The sequence below is a fragment of the Entelurus aequoreus genome, linkage group LG27 (assembly GCF_033978785.1).
Source record: "Entelurus aequoreus isolate RoL-2023_Sb linkage group LG27, RoL_Eaeq_v1.1, whole genome shotgun sequence".
Classification (NCBI taxonomy): Eukaryota; Metazoa; Chordata; class Actinopteri; order Syngnathiformes; family Syngnathidae; genus Entelurus; species Entelurus aequoreus.
The window spans coordinates 9,494,189-9,514,578 of NC_084757.1; the positions used below are offsets into that span (position 1 = coordinate 9,494,189).

At 40.4% G+C, this 20,390-nt stretch overlaps 1 protein-coding gene across 4 annotated transcripts in view; it reads right to left on the reverse strand.

Moving 5' to 3' along the window:
- Positions 1–20,390, reverse strand: part of kif1aa (kinesin family member 1Aa) — a 132,107-nt gene that overhangs the window by 30,484 nt on the left and 81,233 nt on the right. For all 4 annotated transcript variants that reach the window (XM_062038686.1, XM_062038687.1, XM_062038685.1 and 1 more), the window contains 9 exons: positions 14,823–14,941; positions 14,661–14,746; positions 12,997–13,132; positions 12,764–12,911; positions 10,888–10,978; positions 10,682–10,800; positions 5,958–6,013; positions 1,616–1,724; positions 1,471–1,537 (listed from right to left, as the gene is read on the reverse strand). In XM_062038686.1, the coding sequence (XP_061894670.1) occupies positions 1,471–1,537; positions 1,616–1,724; positions 5,958–6,013; positions 10,682–10,800; positions 10,888–10,978; positions 12,764–12,911; positions 12,997–13,132; positions 14,661–14,746; positions 14,823–14,941 (931 nt within the window). The remainder of the gene's footprint in view (positions 1–1,470; positions 1,538–1,615; positions 1,725–5,957; positions 6,014–10,681; positions 10,801–10,887; positions 10,979–12,763; positions 12,912–12,996; positions 13,133–14,660; positions 14,747–14,822; positions 14,942–20,390) is intronic.

The window sequence follows — 20,390 nt, forward strand, 5'->3', positions numbered from 1 at the left end:
TACAATTACGAATTTTTCGTATCGGATTTTATCACGTCAATGTGAACAGTACAATTACGAATTTTTCATATCGGATTTTTTCACGTCAATGTAACAAATTCAATACAATTCCGAATTTATCATATCGGATTTTTTCATGTCAATGTGAACAGTGTGATTCCGAATATTTCCTATCAGATTTGTTCATGTCAATGTGAACAGTACAATTACAAATTTTTCATATCTGATTTTTTCACGTCAATGTAACAAATTCAATACAATTACGAATGTTTCGTATCGGATTTTATCACGTCAATGTGAACAGTACAATTACGAATTTTTCATATCGGATTTTTTCACGTCAATGTAACAAATTCAATACAATTACGAATTTTTCGTATCGGATTTTTTCATGTCAATGTGAACAGTGTGATTCCGAATATTTCCTATCAGATTTGTTCATGTCAATGTGAACAGTACAATTACAAATTTTTCATATCGGATTTTTTCACGTCAATGTAACAAATTCAATACAATTCCGAATTTTTCATATTGGATTTTATCACGTCAATGTGAACAGTACAATTACGAATTTTTCATATCGGATTTTTTCACGTCAATGTAACAAATTCAATACAATTCCGAATTTATCGTATCGGATTTTTTCATGTCAATGTGACTTTGGAATTTTTAGGCGCGGCCCATTCTTTCACAAATGTTTGTAGAAACAGTCTCCATGCCTAAGTGCTTGATTTCATACACCTGTGGCCGGGCCAAGTGATTAGGACACCTGATTCTCATCATTTGGATGGGTGGTGACGGAAGCAGATTTTTACATATATCCATATTTAAGTGTTACTTCTTTATTTTCATAGTCATATTACAAAACAGCTAGTGTTCTTCCAATTGTGCTCTTTCCGTCTGCGAGTACTGTGTGTGGGCCTTGAAATTATGGTATGCAGGGAGTAGCCATAACTCAGGGAGTAGCCATAACAACGAGGGTGGGAGCGAGGGACAGAGGAAAGAAGACAGCACTTCCGTGGGTTTAGGGGGGAGATCGATCTTAGCTGCGCTAGTGAACGCTTCTGTACTGGATTGGTCTCACGTTTGTTTTCAAAGCTTTGAAAATAAATCACAAAATACCCATTCTGTCATGATCCGGTACCCGGATCATGGCATGATGTATGTTTTTGGTAATGTTTCTGTGTTAGTCTGTTGGTCAAATTTGAGCTCAGCTTATGTCATCAAAAGAACTTGGGAGTGACCAGAAACTTAAATTCCCTGGAGGAACATCTGGTCGGACGCAACAGTGGCCAAATACTTTTGGCAATATAGTGTACTTCGTATCACATTCATGTCAATGTTTTTGGACCAATTAGAGACCTCTATGGGTATTTGCCGCACACCTGGCAACTATTGGCAACTGGGCCATTAATTGGAGCATTTATTGTGTGAGGAAGTTGCACACAAGTCAAGGTGGGAGCGACTCACCTGGTGCAGCAGGAAGGTGCCGTGACAAGGCATCCCTCCTCTGTGGTCCACCACAGCCGGGATGTAACTAGAAAAACAAACACAGCGCTCCTTTCATTTCATGATGAATCCTCTAAAATAAATCACTAACAGAGGCGATACTCACTCCCCGTTGGCCTCCAGCTCGCAGATCTCGAATAAAACCATCAGGTCGTATTTGCAGTGGCACGGCCCGGCTTGTGGGCGGGTCACGGCTGTCAGCTTGGTGGCAGGTACTAAAAAGGGAAGTAGAAGGAGGTCAGACAGGAAGTGGGCCAGTTTTAGATTCTAGGCAGGAAGGAAAGAGGGAAGACGAGAGGAAGGAAGGAACCCATTCCAACTTCCCAATGAATACACCCCCACCAAGTTTGGCCACTTCAAAATAAAAGCTGAAACTGTTCTTAGTGATGCGTTGATTTGAGTCAGGGTTCCCACTCTTTCCCGGAAATGATTCCTGAATGACTTATTCTCTGATTTCCCCTTTTTGGTGTTTAATCAACGCGTCCACAGCCTTTTAAACTACACTTCATTGTTTTGAAGTTGTATCAAGTGGACTGACAGCCATGTTGGGAATTAATAATTCTATCTGACCTACTTCCAGTTTACAACCTTGTGTTCATCAGAAAGACGATTATCAAGTCTTAGGTCAGGCTGGTTACTAAATAAATACTGTAAAAGAAGGGACTCATTAAATGAGATCAATAAGAATAAAGGTACATACAATAAAAGCAGTGCTGAAATAAATGCATTTTAATTAAATTAGTAAATAATATAAATGTTTCTTAAATAAATACATTTAAGTGCAAATTAAAATAAAGCTTCACTAATTTAGTCATAATTTTTGCGCTTAAGAAACTTCTTCTCTTTGTTTGATATTGTCACTACTGCCACAAGTGGTGGAAAAGTGTATTGCAGCTGAGTATCACTGCTGAGAAACAGATATTAAGCTAAGGTGAGGACAGTTTTACATGTGGAAGACCCCTTTGTGTTTGCTCACAAGGCAGGGGAGGGGATACATTCTTTTCTTTCATGTCATTTAACATTTATTTTCATGACTTTTTCAGGTTTACCAAGACGTGTGGGAACCCCGTTTACTACATTCCCCTGCACAACCCAACACAAGAGCAAATAGTCTCTCGCACTGTGGTAACCTCCGAAAACAATCAATATTCAGCATCATCATCACATTTCTATTTGAAGGCGGTGAAGGTGTAATAGGTATACATATTAGAGGTCGGTGAAGGTGTAATACTGTAGGTATACATATTAGAGGTCGGTGAAGGTGTAATACTGTAGGTATACATATTAGAGGTCGGTGAAGGTGTAATACTGTAGGTATACATATTAGAGGTCGGTGAAAGTGTAATACTGTAGGTATACATATTAGAGGTCGGTGAAGGTGTAATACTGTAGGTATACATATTAGAGGTCGGTGAAGGTGTAATAGGTATACATGTTAGAGGTCGGTGAAAGTGTAATACTGTAGGTATACATATTAGAGGTCGGTGAAGGTGTAATAGGTATACATGTTAGAGGTCGGTGAAAGTGTAATACTGTAGGTATACTTGTTAGAGGTCGGTGAAAGTGTAATACTGTAGGTATACATGTTAGAGGTCGGTGAAAGTGTAATACTGTAGGTATACATATTAGAGGTCGGTGAAGGTGTAATAGGTATACATGTTAGAGGTCGGTTAAAGTGCAATACTGTAGGTATACATATTAGAGGTTGGTGAAGGTGTAATAGGTATACATGTTAGAGGTCGGTGAAAGTGTAATACTGTAGGTATACATATTAGAGGTCGGTGAAAGTGTAATACTGTAGGTATACATGTTGGAGGTCGGTGAAGGTGTAATAGGTATACATATTAGAGGTCGGTGAAGGTGTAATAGGTATACATGTTAGAGGTCGGTGAAAGTGTAATACTGTAGGTATACATATTAGAGGTCGGTGAAGGTGTAATAGGTATACATGTTAGAGGTCGGTGAAAGTGTAATACTGTAGGTATACATATTAGAGGTCGGTGAAAGTGTAATACTGTAGGTATACATGTTAGAGGTCGGTGAAGGTGTAATAGGTATACATATTAGAGGTCGGTGAAGGTGTATACATATTAGAGGTTGGTGAAAGTGTAATACTGTAAGTATACATATTAGAGGTCGGTGAAGGTGTATACATATTAGAGGTCGGTGAAGATGTAATAGGTATACATATTAGAGGCCGGTGAAGGTGTAATAGGTATACATATTAGAGGTCGGTGAAGGTGTAATAGGTATACATGTTAGAGGTCGGTGAAAGTGTAATACTGTAGGTATACATATTAGAGGTTGGTGAAAGTGTAATACTGTAGGTATACATATTAGAAGTCGGTGAAGGTGTATACATATTAGAGGTCGGTGAAGATGTAATAGGTATACATATTAGAGGTCGGTGAAGATGTAATAGGTATACATGTTAGAGGTCGGTGAAGGTGTAATAGGTATACATGTTAGAGGTCGGTGAAGGTGTAATAGGTATACATATTAGAGGTCGGTGAAGGTGTAATACTGTAGGTATACATATTAGAGGTCGGTGAAGGTGTATACATATTAGAGGTCGGTGAAGATGTAATAGGTATACATATTAGAGGTCGGTGAAGATGCAATAGGTATACATATTAGAGGTCGGTGAAGGTGCAATAGGTATACATATGAGAGGTCGGTGAAGGTGTAATAGGTATACATATTAGAGGTGGGTGAAGGTGTAATAGGTATACATATTAGAGGTGGGTGAAGGTGTAATAGGTATACATATTAGAGGTGGGTGAAGGTGTAATAGGTATACATATTAGAGGTGGGTGAAGGTGTAATACTGTAGGTATACATATTAGAGGTCGGTGAAGGTGCAATAGGTATACATATGAGAGGTGGGTGAAGGTGTAATAGGTATACATGTTAGAGGTCGGTGAAGGTGTAATAGGTATACATATTAGAGGTCGGTGAAGGTGTAATACTGTAGGTATACATATTAGAGGTCGGTGAAGGTGTATACATATTAGAGGTCGGTGAAGATGTAATAGGTATACATATTAGAGGTCGGTGAAGATGCAATAGGTATACATATTAGAGGTCGGTGAAGGTGCAATAGGTATACATATGAGAGGTCGGTGAAGGTGTAATAGGTATACATATTAGAGGTGGGTGAAGGTGTAATAGGTATACATATTAGAGGTGGGTGAAGGTGTAATAGGTATACATATTAGAGGTGGGTGAAGGTGTAATAGGTATACATATTAGAGGTGGGTGAAGGTGTACTAGGTATACATGTTAGAGGTCGATGAAGGTGTAATACTGTAGGTATACATATTAGAGGTCGGTGAAGGTGCAATAGGTATACATATGAGAGGTGGGTGAAGGTGTAATAGGTATACATATTAGAGGTGGGTGAAGGTGTAATAGGTATACATATTAGAGGTGGGTGAAGGTGTAATAGGTATACATATTAGAGGTGGGTGAAGGTGTAATAGGTATACATATTAGAGTTGGGTGAAGGTGTAATAGGTATACATGTTAGAGGTCGGTGAAGGTGTAATAGGTATACATGTTAGAGGTGGGTGAAGGTGTAATAGGTATACATGTTAGAGGTGGATGAAGGTGTAATAGGTATACATATTAGAGGTGGGTGAAGGTGCAATAGGTATACATGTTAGAGGTGGGTGAAGGTGTAATAGGTATACATATGAGAGGTCGGTGAAGGTGTAATAGGTATACATATTAGAGGTGGGTGAAGGTGTAATAGGTATACATATTAGAGTTGGGTGAAGGTGTAATAGGTATACATGTTAGAGGTCGGTGAAGGTGTAATAGGTATACATGTTAGAGGTGGGTGAAGGTGTAATAGGTATACATGTTAGAGGTGGATGAAGGTGTAATAGGTATCCATACTAGAGGTCGGTGAAGGTATACACCAGCAGTGTAAGGTAGGAGGAGGGACAGTCAACACAGAGAGCCAATCCAAGTCCAGAATCCCCACAGCAAACAAGTATCAGTTGACTTATTTGCTGAAAGGCCAGGTGGCTTTAAGAGCGTCATGAAGGTGTAATCCCACACAAGCAGCCACTGTGCAAGCCACTGATATAGAAAGAAGAACTTTGGGTGAGGGGATTCTCTTGGATCGGCCTCATTCACCAACCCGGCGTCTGAGCTTTAATAACAGAACAAATAGCGGCGGGCGGGGCTTGCAGCTGAGCTCGCTCGTTCGCTTCCAGCAGGAAGGAAGCGGCCAGGCCAGCGGCGGACAGGGCGTGGCCTGAGAGCGAGTCCACCAGCGCCCCGTTGAGCACGTCCGGGACCAGGTATCGGATCAGCTCCAGCGATTTGTCCTGGTCCGGCGTGGCGTCCACTGCTCACAGCCAATGACAGGCAGCTAAGATGACGGGGCCGGGCGGGAGAGCAACATGCCAACACCTGGTGCACAGGGGGAGTGTGTTTACCTGGTTGGGACAGGGGCATCACGCGTGGGAACTGTCTCCTGCACGGCCGCAGTGGACTAGTGAAAGGAGACAGGATTTAGAAGAACTCTTTGAATACCTCCGCCAAGTGCCATTCATTTATCTTGCAACTTGTCTTTTGCTAATATATATATACATATATATATATATGGGTCAAAAGTATACATACAGCAATGTTAATATTTGCTTACATGTCCCTTGGCAAGTTTCACTGCAATAAGGCACTTTTGGTAGCCATCCACAAGCTTCTGCTGGAATTTTTGACCACTCCTCTTGACAGATTTGGTGCAGTTCAGCTAAATTTGTTGTTTGTTTTTTTTTTTCTTTTTTTTTTTTCTTTATTTATTTTTTTTAAATTTTTTTAAAATTTTATTTTATTTTTTTATTTTATAATTAAAAAAAATAATAATTTAAAACAAAATAAAAATAAATAAATAGATTAAAACAAATAAATAAAAATGTGTTGGTTTTCTGACATGGACTTGTTTCTTCAGCATTGTCCACACGTTTAAGTCAGGACTTTGGGGAATGCCATTCTAAAACCTTCATTCTAGCCTGATTTAGCCATTCCTTTACCACTTTTGACGTGTGTTTGGGGTCATTGTCCTGTTGGAACACCCAACTGCGCCCAAGACCCAACCTCCGGGCTGATGATTTTAGCTTGTCCTGAGGAATTTGGAGGCAATCCTCCTTTTTCATTGTCCCATTTACTCTCTGTAAAGCACCAGATCCATTGGCAGAAAAACAGGCCCAGAGCATAATACTACCACCCATTGGCGTTGTTAGGCCTATTTTAGGGGGTGCTAAAGCCCCCCTAAAATGTTCTTAAGCCCCCCTAAATAATTTGGTGTTAAAAAAAAAAAAAAAATTTTTTTTTTTTTTTTTTTTTACCAATACATGCCGACATATTCATTATAAAGTGGCCCGAATATGAGTTTAAATAAATAATCATATAACCTGTCATTATTCACTCAGTTTCCCCTCACTTCATAGTGTGAGGTAGAGAGCCCCTTTAATGCGTCAGTATCCAATCCATTCCACTTGTTCATATAGAAAATGCCCACATCACTCAAAATCCAGTCCGCATTTTCTCTGCGACCTTGCTTGCGGTCCTGCAGGTGTACGAAGCACATTAGCACACAGCACTGCAGAACAAGAACCTTGTGTCTGCAATTGTAAATTATTTAGTTTTTAAGTTTTGTGTTTCTTGTAGAATCTATATAAAGTAATATACATTGGCCTATTGTTAAAATAATGAAAAAAACATCATTAAATATATTTGTTTTATTGTATTGTTACATTAATAGCTGTTGTATTATTATAGGATGGCTTGTTAAACATTTCATAGGATTTTCAGAGGGTGGAAAAACCAAGACATTTAATATAAAATGTAAAATGAATAAATACATAAAAAGAAAAAAAAAATGGTTAAAAGCCATCGTCCCGGGGAGCATTTAATTTCGTCCCGTGCATTTTTTTTACCGTCCCCTGGACGTCGGGACTACGTTAATCTCAAGCCATGGAAGTTACATTTTATTGTTTGCATTATTTGTTCCAGCATTGCACTTTGAAGATGGTCCCTCAGCTCTTTGACAGCTTTGGCTCTTTTTCAGATCAGCAGACGGACTCTTAAGTCTTTCTTATTTACAGTATATATAAAAGTTTCTCATTTCTATTCAGACATCCATATATATTTTTTACTTACCGGCTTGCCATAATATATATATATATATAAATATATTATATACAAGCCAAATTATCCAGATCCAGATATTACTTTAATTCAAGTAATTAAGTAATATTTCCAGGGCTTGAATGTACAACCATTTTAGTCACATATGTGCCCAAAATGTAATCTGTGCAACTTCAAAATATTTGGGAACAAACAATTATTGTATTGTGAGCTAAAGTGGTGGCATTAGCCTCTATGTTGTGAAGTAATAACATAGAGGCTAATGCCATGACTTTCATTGTGTTTCAGTGTATCTTCAAGGATCATGCAAGTCATTGTTTATTGTTGATGCTGTAAACAAAATGTCACTGTGCATACCCATGTTTGTTGTTGTACTGAACACAGATTGAAAAGAAACCCACTGAAATAATAATAATAACAATGAATCATTTCTATGTCTTTGTTAGCCGTTTGTGAAGTTTTGTGCTCGTGTGCTACGTTCGCTCGCATCCTGTGCATCTCCTGGGGGCTAAGCCCCCCCTGTCCTTAAAAGCTAGTGACGCCCCTGATACCACCACCATGCTTGATGGTGTTCCTGGGATTAAAGGCCTCACCTTTACTCCTCCAAACATATTGCTGGGCATTGTGGCCAAACAGCTCAATTTTTGCTTCATCTGACCACAGAACTTTCCTCCAGAAGGTCTTATCTTTGTCCATGTGATACCATTTAGCTGAACTGCACCAATTTTGTCAAGAGGAGTGGTCAAAAATTCCAGCAGAAGCTTGTGGATGGCTACCAAAAGCGCCTTATTGTAGTGAAACTTGCCAAGGGACATGTAAGCAAATATTAACATTGCTGTATGTATACTTTTGACCCAGCACATTTTCAGTAGACCCATAATAAATTCATAAAAGAAGCAAACTTCATGAATGTTTTTTGTGACCAACAAGTATGTGCTCCAATCACTCTATCACAAAAAAATAAGAGTTGTAGAAATGATTGGAAACTCAAGACAGCCATGACATGATGTTCTTTACACGTGTATGTACACTTTTGATTGCGGCTGTATATCTGCGGCTTATAGTCCGGTGCGGCTTATGCATGTAAAATATTAACTTCTTCTAAAATGTGTTGGGTGCGACTTAAATAAACGAATGGCTCACAACCGTGAATCGGTTCTCAACGTTCACCTAAAGACTGGATTTGTTGGCGAACGTGGTGTCTCTACACCTGATGTAGAACAACTTTTTCAACATAAACGTAAGATAGGCTACTACCAAAACATAGGATACTACCACCACCATGCTTGACGGTAGGTGTGGTGTTCATTTGTTCTATTAATCGAATATCAAACTCTTGAGTCTCAATGTGACTTTTAGGGGGAAAAGTTGAAATAATGGCTGGATTTTGATGAAACTTCAGGAAATGTCAGAAAATGGTGATTTGATTTCCGAGGTGATCTGGATCATCGTCTGTATTCAGGTTTTTTCAAATGATCTTTGACTTGAGGGACATGGGGCCTTGTGCTTGTTAGGGAGATTGGGCCTGGTGCTAGTTAGGGGCATGGGGCCTGGTGCTAGTTAGGGACATGGGGCATGGTGCTTGTTAGGGACATGGGGCCTGGTGCTAGTTAGCGACATGGGGCCTGGTGCTTGTTAGGGGCATGGTGCTAGTTAGGGCATGGGGCCTGGTGCTTGTTAGGGGCATGGTGCTAGTTAGGGCATGGGGCCTGGTGCTTGTTAGGGGCATGGTGCTAGTTAGGGCATGGGGCCTGGTGCTTGTTAGGGGCATGGTGCTTGTTAGGGACATGGGACCTGGTGCTTGTTAGGGGCATGGTGCTAGTTAGGGCATGGGGCCTGGTGCTTGTTAGGGGCATGGTGCTAGTTAGGGCATGGGGCCTGGTGCTTGTTAGGGGCATGGTGCTAGTTAGGGACATGGGGCCCGGTGCTTGTAAGGGGCATGTTGCTAGTAAGGGCATGGGGCCTTGTGCTTGTTAGGGGCATGGTGCTAGTTAGGGCATGGGGCCTGGTGCTTGTTAGGGGCATGGTGCTTGTTAGGGACATGGGACCTGGTGCTTGTTAGGGGCATGGTGCTTGTTAGGGACATGGGACCTGGTGCTAGTTAGGAACATGGGACCTGGTGCTAGTCTGCACTCTCCCAGGGCTTCTCTAGTTACCACACTGATTTTGTTGCGTTTCCACTTTCCCATTATTCAAGTTCAATAACAGCCTCTCTCCTAAAGTTGCTTACATTTGAACCGCTACGGTAACAATCATACCGCTACTCAATGGTACCAATTTTTGGTAGTTATGTGTGTGTTATTAAATATTAACTGTTTTTGATAATAACATTGAAAACATTTCAAAATGATCACTTATGTGCATGTTTCATGATCACATTGTGTGAGTCTCAGTTACACCCCAAGACGTTAGATGGCAGTAGTGTGTAGTTTACGGTGTGTTGGCTCCTCACTCCAGTCTTTGCTGAATCAAATTTTGTGTTGCGCCCTAAAAAGTGTAATACTGTAAGTATTATACCTTTTTACGCACTAGCTGTTTGATTGTAGCGTGCATCTTAGTTGTAGTTTTCATCAACACATTTGGAGGTGTATGTAAAATCACTAATCAGTAGCATGTCAATAGCAAAACCAATGTATATTAGCACCAAGCTACAGCATTTTTTGAAAAAAAAAGGAGCCTAACTTTACTTAAGTTGGAGCGGGTTTTTTTGGTCAGTTTCTTTGTTTGCATTGAAAATTGCAACGTTAGCTAAAGGTAGTTTGGCTGAGTTCGCTCTCAGTGCTGCTGGAGTTGCACGAATCGAACGGGTTTCGGTCGGTGCTAAGAAAAATTACAGGATTGGGTAGCCATCCCTGGTCTCTCCTATTATCACCTGCTTTGGTCTAGTTTTGCCCAAACATTGGAAGGTTAGATGGAGGCCAGTAGAAACATGTCGGATACTAAAAAAGTCCTGAATTCTTCCTTGGCGGAGGTCTGTTCTCAATAAAAGACAGTTTTGCACAGCAGGGAGTACCTGATGATGTCTTTACAGAGGGGAAGAAAGGGCTGCTTCTGGTAGTGTCCAAACACCTCAAACACCAGAGGCTGGGTCTTGATGTAATCCACCAAGGACTTGGTCACTTCCACCGCGATCTAAAACAAAAACAAAGACAGTCAGCGTTAAAAAGCGTGCGACTGCACAACAAGCCAGTCAACATTTCAAATGTGGGCAGTTCTTACATTCTGCACGTGGTAGAAGCCCAGCGGGGGGCCCCGGCCTGTGTTCTTCAGGGGCTCCGTGGAGAAGGCCTCATCGTGGCGGTGAATGAAACTGAAGAATAACATCATCAAGTGTTTATCATAGAAAGTAACATCTTGACCCAGAGAGGATTACGTAATAGTTGGACACAGAATGTAATAAAGTAACGTCTTGACCCAGAGAGTATTACGTAATAGTTGGACACAGAATGTAATAAAGTAACATCTTGACCCAGAGAGTATTACGTAATAGTTGGACACAGAATGTAATAAAGTAACATCTTGACCCAGAGAGTATTACGTAGTAGTTTGACACAGAATGTAATAAAGTAATGTCTTGACCCAGAGAGTATTGTGTAATAGTTTGACAGAGAATGTAATAAAGTAACATCTTGACCCAGAGAGTATTGCGTAATAGTTTGACACAGAATGTAATAAAGTAACATCTTGACCCAGAGAGTATTACGTAGTAGTTTGACACAGAATGTAATAAAGTAACGTCTTGACCCAGAGAGTATTACATAATAGTTTGACACAGAATGTAATAAAGTAACGTCTTGACCCAGAGAGTATTGCGTAATAGTTTGACACAGAATGTAATAAAGTAACATCTTGACCCAGAGAAGATTAGATAATAGTTTGACACAGAATGTAATAAAGTAACGTCTTGACCCAGAGAGTATTACGTAATAGTTGGACACAGAATGTAATAAAGTAACGTCTTGACCCAGAGAGTATTGCGTAATAGTTTGACACAGAATGTAATAAAGTAACATCTTGACCCAGAGAAGATTAGATAATAGTTTGACACAGAATGTAATAAAGTAACGTCTTGACCCAGAGAGTATTACGTAATAGTTGGACACAGAATGTAATAAAGTAACGTCTTGACCCAGAGAGGATTACGTAATAGTTGGACACAGAATGTAATAAAGTAACATCTTGACCCAGAGAGTATTGCGTAATAGTTGGACACAGAATGTAATAAAGTAACATCTTGACCCAGACAGTATTACGTAATAGTTTGACACAGAATGTAATAAAGTAACGTCTTGACCCAGAGAAGATTAGATAATAGTTGGACACAGAATGTAATAAAGTAACGTCTTGACCCAGAGAGTATTACGTAATAGTTTGACACAGAATGTAATAAAGTAACGTCTTGACCCAGAGAGTATTACGTAATAGTTTGACACAGAATGTAATAAAGTAACGTCTTGACCCAGAGAGTATTACGTAATAGTTTGACAAAATGTAATAAAGTAACGTCTTGACCCAGAGAGTATTACATAATAGTTTGACACAGAATGTAATAAAGTAACATCTTGACCCAGAGAAGATTAGATAATAGTTTGACACAGAATGTAATAAAGTAACATCTTGACCCAGAGAGTATTACATAATAGTGTGACACAGAATGTAATAAAGTAACATCTTGACCCAGAGAGTATTGCGTAATAGTTGGACACAGAATGTAATAAAGTAACGTCTTGACCCAGAGAGGATTACGTAATAGTTGGACACAGAATGTAATAAAGTAACGTCTTGACCCAGAGAGTATTACGTAATAGTTGGACACAGTATGTAATAAAGTAACGTCTTGACCCAGAGAGGATTACGTAATAGTTGGACACAGAATGTAATAAAGTAACATCTTGACCCAGAGAGTATTACGTAATAGTTGGACACAGTATGTAATAAAGTAACATCTTGACCCAGAGAGTATTACGTAATAGTTGGACACAGTATGTAATAAAGTAACGTCTTGACCCAGAGAGGATTAAACTCACGACGTCTCGCGGGCCTCAGTTTAGACACTCTGCTCTCGCTGGTGTCTAAGTTTTATTACTTTACTCACTTGAACTGGCAGAAGATGTCGGCGTACTCTGCGGAGATACTGGAGGCTTGCAGCACCGTCACCCTAAAGGTGAAAACGCTGCCCACTCTGAGGTGCTCCGGAGTGTCCGTCTGGTCGTCCAGACCGGGCTCGCCTTCTTCGCCACCAGCTGCCATCAATCAAAGATGGGAATGAGACTGGCGAGGGGATTCCAGAGGGTGGGGACCCTGCAGGTATAGCTGCCACACAATTACCCGCACATGTGTTATTGTTGACTTCGTCCGCTGAGGGTCCCATCTCGGCACTTTGACCCTCGCCTTCTACGATCCGAAGCTCCTCCTGGGAGGTCCCGATCCGGGACAGGCCCGCCGAGCAGGACTCTGACTGGAACTAGCAGAAAAGCGCAACAAAAATACATAATTCATCTCTGCCGGGAAGAACACTGAACCGCAGCTGCCGGCAGCACTCGTGCAGCCCCAGACCATGATGCTACCTCAACCATGTTTGACTGTATGGTGGAACCTCCATTTACCAAGCCCTCTATTTGCCGTGGGCAAACCAAGTCTGTGTACAAACGCCTCATTCAGTCATTGTGTGTCACACCTGCAGGCAAAGAGCAGGGCGCAGCAATGCTGGAGGAGGCGGAGCCCTCACGTCACGAGGATGAAAACTGGTCATTCTTTGTGGAGATCACGACTCTGAACGTTTTGGTACTTGAACGCTTCCCATCGGATGAGAACTAGTAATTCTTTGTGGAGATCAGGACTCTGAACGTTTTGGTACTTGAATGCTTCCCATTGAAAGAAAACTGGTAGTTCTTTGGGGAGATCACGACTCTGAACGTTTTGATACTTGAATGCTTCCCATCGAAAGAAAACTGGTAGTTCTTTGGGGAGATCACGACTCTGAACGTTTTGGTACTTGAATGCTTCCCATCAGATGAGAACTGGTAATTCTTTGGGGAGATCACGACTCTGAACGTTTTGGTACTTGAACGCTTCCCATCGGATGAAAACTGGTAATTCTTTGGGGAGATCACGACTCTGAACGTTTTGGTACCTGAACGCTTCCCATCGGAAGAAAACTGGTAATTCTTTGTGGAGATCATGACTCTGAACGTTTTGGTACTTGAATGCTTCCCATCAGATGAGAACTGGTAATTCTTTGTAGAGATCACGACTGAAAGTTTTGGTACTTGAACACTTCCCATCGGATGAAAACTGGTAATTCTTTGTGGAGATCACGACTCTGAACATTTTGGTACTTGAACGCTTCCCATCGGATGAAAACTGGTAATTCTTTGTGGAGATCATGACTCTGAACGTTTTGGTACTTGAATGCTTCCCATCAGATGAGAACTGGTAATTCTTTGTGGAGATCACGACTGAAAGTTTTGGTACTTGAACGCTTTTCATCGGATGAAAACTGGTAATTCTTTGTGGAGATCACGACTCTGAACGTTTTGGTACTTGAACGCTTCCCATCGGATGAAAACCGGTAATTCTTCGTGGAGATCACGACTCTGAACGTTTTGGTACTTGAACGCTTTCCATCGGATGAAAACTGGTAATTCTTCGGGGAGATCACGACTCTGAACATTTTGGTACTTGAACGCTTCCCATCAGATGAGAACTGGTAATTCTTTGTGGAGATCACGACTGAACGTTTTGGTACTTGAACGCTTCCCATCAGATGAGAACTGGTAATTCTTTGTGGAGATCACGACTGAACGTTTTGGTACTTGAACGCTTCCCATCGGATGAAAACTGGTAATTATTTGGGGAGATCACGACTCTGAACGTTTTGGTACTTGAACGCTTCCAATTGGATGAAAACTGGCAATTCTTTGGGGAGATCACGACTCTGAACGTTTTGGTACTTGAACGGATGAAAACCGTCTCTACCAACATGTCTGTACCTTCTCATACTGCTGGTCCTCAAAGGAGATCTTGGCTGTGCCCGACTGCCTCACCCCGGAGCCGTAGTCCGGGGCCTCCTCGTCGGCTATGGGGGGGAAACACAGAACGCCTTGACGTCACTCGCTCGCACGCGGATTCTGGTGCTGACCTTTGACCCTTACCCGATATGGCCTGCACCGCCACTCGCAGGAAACCCTTCACGTCTCCCTTCTCGCTGACCACGGCCACGCGGTGGACCAGGGGCACGGGGTAGAGCAGGTTGCTGAGGTAGACAAAGGACCTGCAGGGACACAGCAAGGACACGAGACCGGAGTCAAGCCGGAGCAGATGCTTGGTGATCACCACGTGAACACAGAGGACAACAAAGCAAGCAAACAGAAGCTGGGACTGCTCTTGCGACGGCCATGGCTGCCTTTTACTTTCGCTTTCACTACACTATCTTATGTTTGATTAGTAGGGCTCTTCACTGCACTACACTATCTTATGTTTGATTAGTAGGGCTCTTCACTACACTACACTATCTTATGTTTGATTAGTAGGGCTCTTCACTACACTACACTATCTTATGTTTGATTAGTAGGGCTCTTCACTACACTACACTATCTTATGTTTGATTAGTAGGGCTCTTCACTACACTACACTATCTTATGTTTGATTAGTAGGGCTTTTCACTACACTATCTTATGTTTGATTAGTAGGGCTTTTCACTACACTATCTTATGTTTGATTGGTAGGGCTCTTCACTACACTACTACACTATCTTATGTTTGATTAGTAGGGCTCTTCACTTCACTACTACACTATATTATGTTTGATTGGTAGGGCTCTTCACTACACTACACTATGTTATGTTTGATTAGTAGGGCTCTTCACTACACTATCTTATGTTTGATTAGTAGGGCTCTTCACTACACTACACTATGTTATGTTTGATTAATAGGGTTCTTCACTACACTACACTATGTTATGTTTGATTAGTAGGGCTCTTCACTACACTATCTTATGTTTGATTAGTAGGGCTCTTCACTACACTATCTTATGTTTGATTAGTAGGGCTCTTCACTACACTATCTTATGTTTGATTGGTAGGGCTCTTCACTACACTACTACACTATCTTATGTTTGATTAGTAGGGCTCTTCACTACACTATCTTATGTTTGATTGGTAGGGTTCTTCACTACACTATCTTATGTTTGATTAGTAGGGCTCTTCACTTCACTACTACACTATCTTATGTTTGATTGGTAGGGCTCTTCACTACACTATCTTATGTTTGATTGGTAGGGCTCTTCACTAAACTACTACACTATCTTATGTTTGATTAGTAGGACTCTTCACTACACTATCTTATGTTTGATTGGTAGGGCTCTTCACGCACTACTACACTATCTTATGTTTGATTGGTAGGGCTCTTCACTACACTATCTTACGTTTGATTAGTAGGGCTCTTCACTACACTACACTATGTTATGTTTGGTTAGTAGGGCTCTTCACTACACTACACTATGTTATGTTTGATTAGTAGGGCTCTTCACTACATTACACTATGTTATGTTGGATTACTAGGGCTCTTCACTTCACTACACTATGTTATGTTTGATTAGTAGGGCTCTTCACTACACTACACTATGTTATGTTTAATTAGTAGGGCTCTTCAGTACACTATACTATGTTATGTTTGATTAGTATGGCTCTTCACTACACTACGTTATGTTTGATTAGTAGGGCTTTTCACTACACTGTTATGTTTGATTAGTAGGGCTCTTCACTAAACTACATTATGTTATGTTTGATTAGTAGGGCTCTTCACTACACTACACTATGTTATGTGTGATTAGTAGGGCTCTTCACTACACTACACTACGTTATGTTTGATTAGTAGGGCTTTTCACTACACTGTTATGTTTGATTAGTAGGGCTCTTCACTAAACTACATTATGTTATGTTTGATTAGTAGGGCTCTTCACTACACTACACTATGTTATGGGTGATTAGTAGGGCTCTTCACTACACTACACTATGTTATGTTTGATTAGTAGGGCTCTTCACTACACTATGTTATGTTATGTTTGATTAGTAGGGCTCTTCACTACACTACGTTATGTTTGATTAGTAGGGCTCTTCACTACACTACACTATGTTATGTTTGATTAGTAGGGCTCTTCACCGGCCCTGATTAACTAGGATCCCAAATAAAAAGTTGTCAAATAAAACTGCAGGTACTATTAGTGGATGTGTTGCGATCGCGCGCAAACTTGTCGTCTCGTAAGTGAGCGAAATACGAAGCGCAGTCATTTTTTTTATTTTTCACAAATATAAAAATTGACTTTTATTCAGCAAATGATGAAAATAAACCTGTTATGTACATGCACATACACGTCAGTCATGAACATTCTAGGCTAGCAACTAGCATTTGAAAAGATTACCGTGAGCGCTTCAAGGCTAGCCATTAGCATTTGACAACATGTGTATTAGCATGTAAAGGCTCACTACTAGCATTTGTCACTTTAGGGCTAGCCACTAGCATTTTTAATCATAGACATTAGCACGTGAAGGCTACCACTAGCATTTGAAAATAGAGTGGAATGTATTGGTGTTGGAATGGTTTGAATAGGTTGAAAAATGTGGGAATTGCGGAAGTGTGAAAAATGGATAATTAATTTTGAATGGGGAAAATGTCCCCAAAAACGTGGATTTTTTTTTTTACAATTGTTAAAAGGGAGCACACAATTCCTTAACAGGCTGAATATTTTGAAGTTGTAACGGTTTGAATCGGATAAAAAAATTTGGGAGATGTGTAACTTTGAAAAATGTGCCATTCTTTTCAATGGGAATTTCATGGAAATTTGGGAAAAGAGGGAATTTTTTGAAAAATGCTGAAAATAACTTGAATGTTCTGAATGGTTGGTGTTGGAATTTTTCAAATTGGTGGAGAAATGTTGAAGTAGTACCATTTTTAATTGAGAAATGGTATTACGGAATTCCTGGAATTTCGGGAAAACCGGGAATTTTTCCAGTTCAAAAAACAACTTTGTTTTTTGTCCTGATTAAGAAGAATGATTAGACGGCGGAACGGTTGAAGTGGGTTGAAAAATGTGGAAGGAGTAGTCGCCAGAAAAAAGGGTGGAAATAGGGCTTAGGAAAAGCAGGAATTCTGGAAAATCCTGGAATTTTTTTTTACTTGGAAAAGGGGAAGTTTGAATTTCCAGGATGGTGGAATGTGTTGAAGGTGGAATGGGTTGAATTGGTTGAAAAATGTGGAAATGGTGGAAGTTTGAAAAATGGCCAATTCATTTTGAATGGGAAAAATGTCCCGGAAAAGCTGGAATTCTGGGAAATACGGGAAATTTTTGGAATTTGACAAGGGAAATCCCGCGATTCCTGAATAGGCTGAACAGTTTGAAGTTGGAACAGTTTGAATCGGGTGAAAAATGTGAAAGGTAGAACGCGCCAAAATCTGGAGAAGAAGAAGAATAACAATAAATAGATGAATTTTGGTGTAGAAAACCACAAAGCATTCACACAATTATCGATATCGACCGACCTAAAACACTGATATCTTGATACAGTTTTCTGCCATGTTGCCCAGCCTTAATACAAACCCCGTTTCCATATGAGTTGGGAAATGGTGTTAGATGTAAATATAAAAGGAATACAATGATTTGCAAATCATTTTCAACCCATATTCAGTTGAATATGCTACAAAGACAACATATTTGATGTTCAAACTGATAAGCTTTTTTTTTTGTTGCAAATAATCATTAACTTTAGAATTTGATGGCAGCAACACGTGACAAAGAAGTTGGGAAAGGTGGCAATAAATACTGAGAAAGTTGAGGAATGCTCATCAAACACTTATTTGGAACATCCCACAGGTGAACAGGCAAATTGGGAACAGGTGGGTGCCATGATTGGGTATAAAAGTAGATTCCATGAAATGCTCAGTCATTCACAAACAAGGATGGGGCGAGGGTCACCACTTTGTCAACAAATGCGTGAGCAAATTGTTGAACAGTTTAAGAAAAACCTTTCTCAAGCAGCTATTGCAAGGAATTTAGGGATTTCACCATCTACGCTCCGTAATATCATCAAAGGGTTCAGCGAATCTGGAGAAATCACTGCACGTAAGCAGCTAAGCCCGTGACCTTCCATCCCTCAGGCTGTACTGCATCAACAAGCGACAGTGTGTAAAGGATATCACCACATGGGCTCAGGAACACTTCAGAAACCCACTGTCAGTAACTACAGTTGGTCGCTACATCTGTAAATGCAAGTTAAAACTCTCCTATGCAAGGCGAAAACCGTTTATCAACAACACCCAGAAACGCCGTCGGCTTCGCTGGGCCTGAGCTCATCTAAGATGGACTGATACAAAGTGGAAAAGTGTTCTGTGGTCTGACGAGTCCACATTTCAAATTGTTTTTGGAAACTCTGGACGTCGTGTCCTCCGGACCAAAGAGGAAAAGAACCATCCGGATTATTATAGGTGCAAAGTGTAAAAGGCAGCATGTGTGATGGTATGGGGGTGTATTAGTGCCCAAGACATGGGTAACTTACACATCTGTGAAGGCACCATTAATGCTGAAAGGTACATACAGGTTTTGGAGCAACATATGTTGCCATCCAAGCAACGTTACCATGGACGCCCCTGCTTATTTCAGCAAGACAATGCCAAGCCACGTGTTACATCAACGTGGCTTCATAGTATAAGAGTGCGGGTACTAGAATGGCCTGCCTGTAGTCCAGACATTGAAAATGTGTGGCGCATTATGAAGCCTAAAATAGCACAAGGGAGACCCCCGGACTGTTGAACAACTTAAGCTGTACATCAAGCAAGAATGGGAAAGAATTCCACCTGAGAAGCTTCAAAAATGTGTCTCCTCAGTTCCCATACGTTTACTGAGTGTTGTTCAAAGGAAAGGCCATGTAACACAGTGGTGAACATGCCCTTTCCCAACTACTTTGGCAGCCATGAAATTCTAAGTTAATTATTATTTGCAAAAAAAAAAAAAAGTTTATGAGTTTGAACATCAAATATGTTGTCTTTGTAGCATATTCAACTGAATATGGGTTGAAAAGGATTTGCAAATCATTGTATTCCGTTTATATTTACATCTAACACAATTTCCCAACTCATATGGAAACGGGGTTTGTAGAAGATCGATTTGTTTTGGCGTCTTCTGGAAAAAAAAAAGTATTGGCTTGTCTAAATTGCGGCGGGTGGTAGAGGTCAGAGTTGTGAGCTGCGTACGTTTCTCAACATAACGTGAAATAAATCCTCAGTTAAATTTTCACTGGTAAACAATTGTACATGCGGTTTTAGTAGATCACACCCACTAATAGTAACAGATTTGTTGTTTGGGATCTTAGTCAAAATGTTTAGTTTTTTTTAGGGATGTCCGATAATATCGGCCTGCCGATATTATCGGCCGATAAATGCGTTAAAATGTAATATCGGAAATTATCGGTATCGTTTTTTTTATTATCTGTATCGTTTTTTTTATTTTTTTTATTTTTTATTAAATTAACATAAAAAACACAAGATACACTTACAATTAGTGCACCAACCCAAAAAACCTCCCTCCCCCCATTTATTTCTGTTATCAATATTCTGGTTCCTACATTATATATCAATATATATCAATACAGTCTGCAAGGGATACAGTCCGTAAGCACACATGATTGTGCGTGCTGCTGGTCCACTAATAGTACTAACCTTTAACAGTTA